Source organism: Carassius auratus, chromosome 29, assembly GCF_003368295.1.
Source record: "Carassius auratus strain Wakin chromosome 29, ASM336829v1, whole genome shotgun sequence".
NCBI classification, from domain to species: domain Eukaryota; kingdom Metazoa; phylum Chordata; class Actinopteri; order Cypriniformes; family Cyprinidae; genus Carassius; species Carassius auratus.
This window is the reverse complement of record NC_039271.1, coordinates 7139403-7151440: the sequence shown is the minus strand read 5'-3', so window position 1 is coordinate 7151440 and position 12038 is coordinate 7139403. Positions and strand designations below refer to the sequence as shown.

At 39.5% G+C, this 12038-nt stretch overlaps 1 protein-coding gene across 2 annotated transcripts; it reads left to right on the top strand.

Moving 5' to 3' along the window:
* Positions 1-1475: 1475 nt before the first annotated feature.
* Positions 1476-9454, top strand: LOC113047930 (transmembrane protein 168-A-like). 2 transcript variants are annotated; one of them, XM_026209321.1, is made up of 5 exons: positions 1476-1598; positions 2238-3398; positions 4223-4365; positions 6476-6741; positions 8250-9454. In XM_026209321.1, the coding sequence occupies exons 2-5, from the start codon at positions 2310-2312 to the stop codon at positions 8795-8797; spliced, it is 2046 nt and encodes a 681-aa protein (XP_026065106.1). In that variant the 5' UTR covers positions 1476-1598; positions 2238-2309; the 3' UTR covers positions 8798-9454. The 2 variants fall into 2 exon arrangements, with proteins under 2 accessions (XP_026065106.1, XP_026065107.1); XM_026209322.1 differs by having other exon boundaries at positions 1506-1598; positions 2266-3398.
* The last annotated feature ends 2584 nt before the right edge of the window (positions 9455-12038 follow it).

Here is a 12038-nt window from a genome sequence, read left to right as displayed (position 1 = left end):
TGGAGGTGTACAGGTGTGCATAATTCATCGTTTTCTCTCTCTCTTATTTTTCTCTGTGGAGATGGAAGTGGTGGATGGAGTTGTGTAGCCCACAGAAATCCAGAAAACATGACTCCTGCAATAGTCCAACATCTTAAAAAAAGAAAGCAGATTAACATGTGCATGCTTATTTGTGTTCAAGTGACTCACGGAGCATTCAAACACACTGAAAGGAAGACCTCTCAATAATACGTTCAACTGTGCTAGTGAAAAAAAGCCCTCGTTCCCTTTGTTGCACTTATCTTGTTCCTTCATAATTACATAGCCTATTTTGTGAAGAATGACCTCCATATTTCATTCAAAAAGGTAAATTGTGGGCTAATGGGTGAGACCATGCACACTTCTGTTTAATTCATTCATTCTTCATACGACAACTCAACAGAAAGACATGTTTTCACGTTTCAAAATAAGATGGTGATAGATGCTTTCAGACTATTTTGAAAAAAAAAAAGTCTACATGTTTGTTTACCTGAAATAGAGTCGTTCACGAGCTGGAGGTGTTCATCTTCAGAAAGTCCTTCACCATTGATACAGTAAAATATATGATTTTGATGGGAGGTTAGCCTACACTTCTTACAATAAACATGCAGGAGGATCAATAATAATAATTGTATATATATATATATATATATATATATATATATATATATATATATATATATATATATATGGCATGGAGAATAATTATAAAAAAAATGGCAGATTCTTGATTTACAATTCCCTTATTTTCAACGGGCTCATGTGCCAGCCGAGCAACTGTCATTGAGATGAATGAGTATAGCTTTCTCCAGGTATTAAAGACCTCCTTGATGTAGGTAGTAGACAGCTATGGGAGCTCATAACTTCTCTCTCTCTTTCTCTTTTCATGCTTGCTGAAGTTTGTGTGGGAGGCAGCCTGCCTTGTATTTACCCAGTCAGGGAGCTCCTACCTACGCGGGAACATTGGAGAGAAAATGCCACACTTTGCTAAGGTTCCATTTTGTGATTAAAAAGGGAGCGGGAGTGAGCCACTTCACCTACTTTGACTTCCCTGATTACTGTATGCCACCGTGTTTTTATAGCATGCTGAGAGATTTATGCTTTCTATTATGGAGGCTTTATTTATAATGCTTTTTAAGTATTTTATTTTCAGGCATAAAAATGAGAAAAGATTTGAACTGAAGCATCTTATCCACAGCACTAGAACAACTTAGCTTGGCCATCATTCATGTATGGAATTATGTGTTTCCTTATGCCAACTGCAAAAATATATAAATAATAATGCATGCCTTTATGTTTTTCATCACTGGAACTCTCAGCCCACAGACAGAAACACTTAATAACTAAAATGCCTTTTTGACATCACAGTTCAGCATCGGACTCAAACCCTATATATAGCCTAAACCGACTAATTAATTATGTATATGCCAATACCTGAAAATACATCCAACACAACACGTCAATGAGGGGGAGAATCTCAGATTTTTCATTTCGCGTTTGAACCCTCTGTGCTGCCGTAGTTTGGAGTGCGGAACCGTCATGGACTTCGGGGAAACAAAAACTCGTTGTCATAAAGAAATGTAAGAATAATTCAGTTTGCATATGATTATTATTATTTTTTAACAAAGACTAATAGAATTTCAGTAGTCAGTTGTGAACACTACTTCTATGATCGTTATCGCGATATTTTATTGTCTTCAGAGTGTTTACAGTGATAAAGTTTAGAGTGTCTGGTCATGTTGTTTATGTGGCAGTTTCACATTAGATATCTACTAATCCTGAACTTTGACATTCGTATTGTATTGAACAGGATCGGTAAACATATATCTGTTATGTATATATCGTTATGTGTATATATATATATATATATATATATATATATAGAGAGAGAGAGAGAGAGAGAGAGAGAGAGAGAGAGAGAGAGAGAGAGAGAGATACACAAACACACACACACACACACACACACACACAATGTGTTTACAATATCAGAAAGCTATAATATGCTACTATGCCATTGCTTGTTTACAGAGCCCAAATGACTATAATCCATTTTCTTTGTATCATCATTTGTCAAAACGAGATGATAATTCAGTTTTCTGAGCTCACAGGCATGATTAATATATCAATTATATGATTGAATGACTATGATATCAGTTATATGATGTGTTTTTGTAATTGCATCACTGACTAACAACTCTTTGTCCTATTATTGATTTTAGTGGAATGATTCAACATTATCTTTCCTAGTCTTGGAGGAGTGGGGTCTAATCCTCTGTGATTATACTCAAAAAATGTCCAGCCAAGAGGAGTCGGACAGGGGTGTGGACATGTGGTCCTCCCTCCACTGTCTGGGGTATCTCTCCAGCTTCAACCTGCTGGTAGCCGTGTGCTTGGGAATGTACGTACGATGGGAACAGACTGCAGAGTCCATGATCCTGGTCATCTTCATCCTGGGTTTGTTCGTTTCGGCCATAGCCTGTATCCTCTACTACTACTTTTCAATGGAGTCAGCCAGTTTAAGTCTCTTCCACCTGTGGTTCGGCTTCCTGCAGGGACTCCTGTGCTTCCTGAACAGCCCGTCTCTGGAGAAAGACATAAAGGAGCAGGTCACACACTACCTGTTGCTCGTTAGCGTGGCTGGTCGGACGCTCTGGGCCCTAACAGAACGCTTGTGCAGTAGCACTATGAATAAACCAGTCGTTCTCACCTCTTTCGAGCTTTTAGAGCTCCTGGGATTTGGTGTTGCTAGCATCAGCTTGGTTTTCTACAAATCTATGGCAATGATTGCTCTGACGTTTGCGTTAACAGCCCTCATTGTGGACCTTCGCATGAAGTCGCCCTTGGCTCTCCCTAATCTAGCCTGTTTTGTTGTGATCACCGCAGTTACCTTCTTCAAGTCCTTGGAGATCCAAGCAAACCCCTTCGCGCTCAGCTGCTACCTGGGCCGGCTTATCTGCGAGCCTCTTCTGGATGTTTACTTCAGCAGCTTGTCGGCAACAGAACGCTGTAAGCAGTTTCTCTCAGCTGGTCATCTGTGGAGGAGATTTTCTCTGTTCCCATTGGCGTTCGTTGAGTTGGCATTCTTTGTGCTCTGTGCCTTTAAGCTGGGTAACTTGGATGTTTGGTACCTGGTCATCCCTGGCTTTTGCGTCTTTGGCCTCTTGTGGATCCTGTGCCACATGGTGTTCCTTGTCACGCTATGGTGCTTTCACACCAAACTAAGCGAGTGTCAGAAGACGTGGGCGGCCCAGCGCTCACAAACGCTCAGTTTGGACAGGATCATGGCCTCCAGGGGCATGCGTCATTTCTGCCTCATCTCTGAACGGCTGCTGCTCTTCTGCCTGATGTCCACAGTCATACTTGTTGCCGTCTCATGGCAGGTAATGCATGTTGATTAATGCTTTCAGAATCATTCTGATTTATCTAGATATCATGAATCCTATTTGACAATATTTGACATTAACCACATAAAAATTACAATTCCGTCATCATGCAAACCGTATGGCATTCGTTCTATTATGGAACACAAATTAAGATACTTTGAAGAATGTGTCAGCTGGTGTTAACCATACAATAAAAGTCAATGTAATCAAAATGGTTTGATTACCAACATTCTTCAAAATGCCTTGTTTTGCATTCTTCAGAAAAAAGTCAAGTCATGCAAGTTTAGAATGACGAGTAAATGATAACAAAAATAACGTAATATTTTTGTTGAAGAATTCTTTTAACATATTAAAAACACCATATGCCATAATAACTTATCTACACCAAATATGCATAATGTTAAATGGGAACATGGTTCTGGTTTTTATTCTGGTCTTTATTCTGATGTCTTTTATCCAAAATGACTTCGCATTCAAGTTATGTATTTGATCTGTTTGTGAGCATCCTGAGAGTTGAAACTTTGACCATAGTGTTGCTAACGCCATGCAACATGAGCTACAGGATCTAGAACACTAACAAATGAAGATGAAATTGAGCAAATATCAATGTAGAAATTGATCTAAATTGCAAGTAGAGTAGGATGCAAGTACGCTATTGCCAGCATAGCCTCTTTTATTGTGATTTTTTTTTTTTTTTTATCACTTGCATACATCAAGATGTGTATAATTTCAGTATTTTTTTTTAACTCTGCCGTGACGTTAGAGTGTGTTTGTTTGGATGTACTTCAGAGTTGTTGATCACCGAGGGTTCCTCTCTACAGGTCACTAATGGACTCTTCATGAGTGTGTTTTTAGTGGTACTGCCACTGGAGTCTCTGGCTCATGGACTCTTCCACGAACTGGGCAACTGCTTGGGAGGCACCTGCGTTGGGTATGCGGTGGTAATTCCCACTTGCTACAGCAGGTAACTGCACTTATACATAAACACAACACTGATATGGCATTCAAAGGCATTTTCTGACATGCCTGTTCACAAGTACATTGATAGAAATCAATAACCTTGCAGAAAGCTTTTCATTTCTGTTTTATATAACAAACATGAATACCTATCTTATTAATCATATTTCTTAGAATCAGTTCACATGCATTTACATGTATTCATCTAGAAGAAGCTAAAAGTGGCTTACAACTGAAAAAAAACATTTGCAATTTATCATACAGGAATAATATTAGCAGCAATGCAAGACTGAACTCCAAGCCCAATTCAGTTAAATATCTGTACCCACGGCGAAAACATATTTATATGTTAAATATTTGGTGTTAAGGTCTACACTTTGCATAGCATTTTTCCTAATGTCCACTTATAATGATTATAATATTTTGTTGCAGTAAAAACAGCACTTATTTGCATCCTTTCCCTGACCCTTATAATTAAAGTTTTTCCTACTCTAGTTTTAAGACTTTGACAGTATGTACAAATGACTTCTATTTTAATTGGCCTTTATTTACCAGCACAGTTCACACTGATGTTCAGCACATCAGGTCATGTTGCTGAATACTGAATAGCTTTAGAAATTTTTAGAATCGGGCATGGTTGTGATTTCACTATGATGATGAATGAATTTAAAACAGCTTGTTATGTACGTGTAGCTAAATCGGGAAGATGATTAATAATCATGATTGCACTATCAAGGGATCTGCTGCCCCACTCTTGCTCATTTTGAATGTGCATCATGACCAGTCATTTGCTAAGTGTCCAGAAAAAGAAGAGTGGAAAACCACCCCAGATTTGATCTTATGAACACATGTTAGCATTAAATAAACTCATAGCCTTTTATAAACTTGGTCTATTGTTGGTCCCGCCGGGAGAAGCATGTGCCATGCATACTGAGAGAGCTCGAGGGTGGGGTACAGGGCAGGTCTTCAGTCAGGTCTCTGATCATGATGTCGATTAGGATGCAGCTCCACAGCCTCTTCACGCTCAATATTCCAGCACTCTTGGTGAAAAGGCTCTGCGTGAAGCGGGTGCATGAGGGGAATGTAGCAAGGTGCAATCTTCCATCTGATGGGTACAGATCATGTTTTTACCATGACGAGGGCCTCTTGGGAAGATGAGAAGAGAAGAGAGAAATGCTCAGGTCGACAGGCTCGCCTTCAGCAGCAAGAGCTAGATTACATTCTTAGCAGACGCTGTAGTACCATTTCCTTTCCTTCACCTAGAAAGCATTTTAATACTTTTTGTAAACCGTTAACAATTTATTAGTTTTTAATTTAAAAAATCCTGTTTATCTGTTCTGATAGATGCCTTGTGGCTAGTAAACTTCTTGTGAAATGTAATTTCAGCTCAAATCTGGCCTTTGGTCATGATATTATTTTTAAAATGTTGTGTTTGGGAACTAGAGACATTGAACCCAGGATGTGTTGAGCAGAAAAAAGGATCTAAAGCAAACAGGAAAGCTCCGAGATTGAGAGAAAAAGAAAGAGTCCTGACAAAGAGCTCAGAGAAGCAGTCATTTCTGCTTGAATAGCTCAGCACCTGCCTGGGTAATTGTCATGGGTCAGTGTGCCTTAGACTTGCCATTTCAGTTTTCAGCAAGCACGGGAAATAATCTTTTAACACTGGCACCACAAAGAGTTGGTCTTGGTTTTATAATCACAATCTTTGGGAAGCAGCGGGGGTGGGGTCATAATAGTCTTGGTTGTTAATTGTCCATTTGTTATTAGCGAATACTGTTCTGGGTGATATTTACAGCAGAAGCTTTCCCGTGCTCTTTCAGAAAGGCAGAACGGGTTAGGTTGACCCTGCGAGGAGCTGCAGAACTGCTTGCATTTTTCAAAAGGATTAACGTCATCCTTACTATGGCCTTTCTCCTTTTCTTTGTACCTTTTCCTGCATCTTACATTTTCAAGACCTTTTTGAATTCCCTCTTCATTGTGATTCCCCCTCTTCTTTTTGGTGCATGGGTTTGTGCACACTCTGAAGGTCAAGGTGACCCAGGTGGCAATTCAAAAACATCAGCCTCTCTTGCACATTTCACCCATCATTTTATCCTCTTTTTCTCATTGTGATGCAGTGCGGATGGACAGCCGTTGCTTTTGCATCCAGGGCAAGCCCAGGAATTACACTCCACAGCTACTTTAAACGCTGTGCAGCGACTCTTCTCCCACCACCTCATCCAGACCTTTGCATGTGACTACTCCACCAGTCTAAGCCTGGACACCCTGCAGGCCAAACTGCGCTCTTTTCTGGAGCTCTGCACTACTGAAGGCCCACGGCATGACACCTACATCCTCTACTACAGTGGCCACACACTTCCCAGTGGAGACTGGATTCTGGCAGGTAAGAGCTGGATAGCAGGTGCAATTGGTATGGCGGGAATTATCTAAATTAACTGAAAGTTAAGGTTATGAATTGGAGGAATGAATTGGTGTTTTCTTTTTTTTTTATCGAAACATATGGATGAAGACCTAAACTTATTTTATTTCTGTTTATCATACACCAATTGGTAGTTATTTATATCATTGGTCCTTAAATGGCAAAATCAATATTGCTTTTCCTGGTCTTTGTAAAAGCTATCAAGGCATGAATGCTTTTATTTTGACTGGGCTTTAGCAATTTATCGTTCTGATAGCTCTCTAAACTGTAGCGATATATCTTGGTTCCCTTGCTTCACCATGCTTTATCTTCCTGCCTGTGTGTGCGTCCTGTAACTCAGTGAGGTATTAATCCTTATGAGCGATATGGGATGCCACAGCCTCTGTCATATTGTTTGATCAGACCAGGGTGGATGAGAAGCAGCCAGGAATCCTCATTCAGTTTTTAAAGGAGATATTTGCCGAATGTCTTACCCGCAGCATGGCAAACTCAGATTTTTTACACATTTTCCGTGTTGCTCGCAAAACTGTCTCTATTTTCCCTGCAGCAACAGTCCATCACATCTTGTCAGCACATTCTGTATCTGTGAATGGAAATTTCTTTACTGAATTCAAGCTGGTGCAAATGGTGATCCAATAGACCCTTTTACAGTTGGTAAACAAGGTGACGTATTTGTGTGGGCGGGGCTTAGCTGGAGGCAGAAAGATTCCCCTCAACACTTGAACAAACGGTAGCTAGCGAGTTTTCTTAGCTTGTTTTTTTAACAATGGCTGGAGAAAATCTGAATATATCTGCTTTATCTGAATATTTAAGGTCAATCACTGTCCGGGACCGCGATAATTATTTGAAAAAGTTAAATTTAACGGACGGAACCAGATTGGTCGACCCGTACACAATCACTCATTGGATGGACGATCTGACAAGATTACCTCCGATTGAGTGGCCTGACATCTACACTTACCTGATAGAGAAACCGAGCGTGTATAGTAAAGATAAACTGAGGGTGTATAAATCCTTAGATTTAATAAAGAGTGACATTACAGTAAAATTATTATTAAGATGTAAATATTTTCTAGAAATAAAAATTCTGAAGACTGGAAAATAATTATAAACTTTCTGTATTTATTCTTTCTTACCATGTTCTAAATTCCAGTCACAATTAATCACAACAATGTATATAAAATGTTCTCCGTCAATTCTGGCAACCAACAACACAACAAGACGACATTTTAAGCTCCTTGAGTAGCCGACCCTGTGTTGGTTTGTGTTAGCCGCCTCCAGTTTTCCGTTTGTTTTGCCTCCAGCTAGCGCCGTGACGTACCTGTGACGTCCGCGCAAAAGGGGTCTATAGTCTAGAGCTGACAAAGCCATGATAGTAAATGACCAAATGTGTAGTACCATTATTCTGGTCACTTGGTCAAGAAAAGAAGCACCCACCTTTTCCATTGACTGACAACTTATTTTGTCCACAGGTGGTGACTGCTTGCGTTTACAACAGATCCTTGAAATGTGGAAGGAACGGAACGCTGGCTTCTCCTCCCGCCTCATCCTGGTCCTGGACACTGAGAATTCTGCGCCGTGGGTGAAGGCAGTGCGAAAGGTGGAAAAGATGTATGTGGCAATACAAGGAGCCAAGATGAGCCCTGTCCAGGATTCAGAAGCCCAGGAAGCCCCTCGTTTGGGAGACTTCACTGCTGAGTGGGTGAAATACAACTGTGATCCTGACAGTAGCATGCAGTGGTCAGAAAGGGGTCGGGTAATCTCTGCAATATACGGCGTGTCCAAACCCTGGAGTGACTACGCTCTCCACCTGCCCACAGGAAGCGATGTGGCCAAACATTGGAAAACGCACTTCCCCAAGGCCACTTACCCATTGGTGGCTGTGGCGAACTGGTGCTGTGGATTCAGCCTCCTGTGGCTGTGTAGCGTGTGTTTGCGCTGCGTCAGGAGATTGAAACTTTCTTGGTTCCCTCCCAGCATACTAGACACGGGGCAGGGGATTAAACTAGTCCGATCATAGGTGACCAATTGGATTGCTTCTACACAATGTATATACTTCACCATTTGTCTTTTCTATGCAATTTTTCCATGCAATTGTTCAGTTGCCTTTTACAAATTACTTTTACTTTACTTTTCGTTCAATCCTGCTTCTAAAGATCTACTTTCCTCTATAGTTTATTCTCGCACATAATTTTCAAATCCAACCAAAAGACCTTGATTAGAAGATTCAGGAATATTTAGAACTTATTAACTTTGCAGGTACGTTGATCTTTAGGAACAGAATTGAGACCCATTGTCATATGACCGTGCCCTATATACACGATATAGCCACTGTCTTATCTCATATACAGTATTGAGACTGTCAGTACCAAGTGCCTTGTTTTAATTTATTACGTTTTAATTGGGTTTTCTAAGGATTTGGGTGAAATACATGTATTGCGATGTAAAGTCAAGCAAGAAATCTAATTATACCTTTAAAATGATGTTACTTTTTTTTAGCCAAGCTGTAGAGTTGGTTTGGTTGTTTCTTCAAGACCTCTGCAAATGCCAATGTTTAAACTATAATATCATTCTATATTTTATTTTGTATTCTCTGTGGGGGTTTTGTGTTAAAGAGTTGACCTTTATTCATTATTTTCTCAACAGACCAGCGTCTTTTAATAAAGACTGTTTAAAATAGACAGTTTGGTAAGAAGGTGTTCTAGCATGTGCATATATACCTCTGTTTAGTGATGGATGATTAGTTAGGATAGCTTATGGCACTCCTGACTGTACCATTGTCAAAATCATTACAGTGCTATGGAACGTTCACTTCCGAAAATTGGCACAATGCACAGTAAAAACACTATCTTGTTACTCTTTTTCTATTTCAAGCCCAAAAATGGAGGATGACTGCATATAGCACTACACTTTTTGGCAGTAAATGAAAAATAATGATTTTAGTTCTAAGTTACAGTTGTTGAAACACCAATGTATACCATCACTAGCCCCTTTCAAATTCATGGACATAGGGAACAAGAGAGAGAGTAACGAGATGCAACACCTTACGTAACGTTTTTATATATAGCTATGTACATATATGTACACACACACACACACACACACAACATTTCATTTATGTGAAAACATGGCATGTGATGTCATGGAAACACTGATTCTGTCAGTTTGTTCATTCTTGTCCTTTAGAGAGCATGACCTGCGTTTCACTGCAGCTGAACACATCTCCCAGGCAACATTTTAGAGTCACTTTCATGCATTTTATTAGTTCAGCACAGCAGGTGGGTGAACTACGGCTACCTTGAGGCTGTTCTTTCAAAGTGAGGAAGAAAACCTTTCCTTGCTTGTCTCTGAAAGGTATGGAGAACATTTATGTCAGTTTTATTACCTACCCTTCAGAACCCAGTTCCTACTACTTGTTGACACTTCTCTGTTGTTAGCAGAGGCAGAGTGTAGCATCTTTGCTAAAATCAGTGATTCATGTATTTGTGGCAGAAAGGTTTTATGCAGTGATTAGATTAAAGTTAGCTTCATCCTCTAAGATGAATTAGCAGTGCTATGCTTTACCTGCAGAGGATTGCTGAGTCAGATCATTATGAACAAACACACACACTCATCTGGACCTTGTGTGTCATTCCAAATTCAGATACATCAGATGTGAGTAAGCAGATGTCAGAGTCATATTATGAAACTGCACAATTGGGTCAGAATCATAAAACGGAAATGCACAAGGTGCTTTGCTTTCAACAAACAATTCATTTGAAGTTATTAAATGCATGTTTTAAGACTTGATTCCTCTTGAACAAACAGGTCTATAATACCTAGAGAAAGCTGTCCATGAGAGAGTGTAGAATTTCATTGCCTTTACCAGAGACAAGTCAGTGGTAAAACATACTATAATATAATGAAATGTAAAACAAAAAATAAATATTTAGATGTTGCTTGTAAAAATTTGTGTTTTAATCAGAATTCAAGTCATCCTGGCAACTTTTGAAAAGCTGTCAATGGACATTCACGCCCACAGACCACTGGCTAAATGTCTGATGCATGATGCACAGAAAATGGGACACACTTGTAAGGTCCATTCACTCGGTCCAAGGAAGGTATCCGGTGCTGGCGGAAGGTTTCCTGCATGTTCAGTCTTTTCAGCGTGTAGGGTTATTCAATTTAGGTTAAACTCAAATCTGACTCCATTTTATTATGACTTCGAATTTAGGTTGGAATGTGAATTGTTCGTATGTCTGTTTCTTATTAGTATTCTGACATTTGATTATTCTAGTTAAACTCTTTATTTTATATTTACTTGTTCATTCGGGTGCTTATGTCGCTAACAAGGATATAACATAATCTACTAGAGTCAATAATTACAGAGTAAACAGAATAAAATGAAATGTAACAATTTATTATCAGTCAGGTAGATATGCATTCTGCCAATTACATATCCAATTGAAACATATCAGCTCATATTAATAAAAAACGTCAAACTCTCAAAGATGAATCGAAAAGTAAAATATGCATACCTGACCTCAGAGAGTACATAGTATGAAGTGAAGAAACACACGCCACACTACGTGCTTTCTGGCTACAGAATCGCCCAAATCCTCTTGCAACATTTCCTTAAGTATCTCAGACCAAGACAAACATCCCTGGCCGAGATGGAGACAGGAATTGGAATTTGCATTAACTCAGGTCCCAAACCTGGGTGGTTTACAACTAAAAATTAATGGGAACAGAAGGTAAATTAGATGGAGGACCCTGGGAAAGGGCACTCCCATTACAGTCAGCAATGATTGGTTGAATTCTCCAGGATTTGCTGGAGATGTGTTTGTAACGTTCTTTAACAGTCCATCCGGAAACAAAATCGTTGTGATGGCAAACCCCTAACGGAAGAAGAAAACCATCTTGTTGACAACAGTGAGAATGAGCACATCAGTATCAACTAAATGCTGGGTTTTCTTAAGTATTAGTAGTTCACAGCACGCTTGTTGTACTTCACTTGCACGGTGTTCTTGAATGAATAATGTATTAAATGCATACCGGTCTTCCCATGGTGGAAACGTGATTCAAATCCCACTCGTGGAGCAGAATCGAATGGGTTACACTGACACCAAGAAAATAACAATAACGTTAACTATATTATCATGCAATAACATTTTTTATTAAGTGTTATTATTAAAAAATGCTTGAGTTGGGTTGTTTCTCATCAGCTGTCATTGTTTTACCAGCAGCCGTGATCCCCACTAGCGTATTTTGTCTCAAAGCTC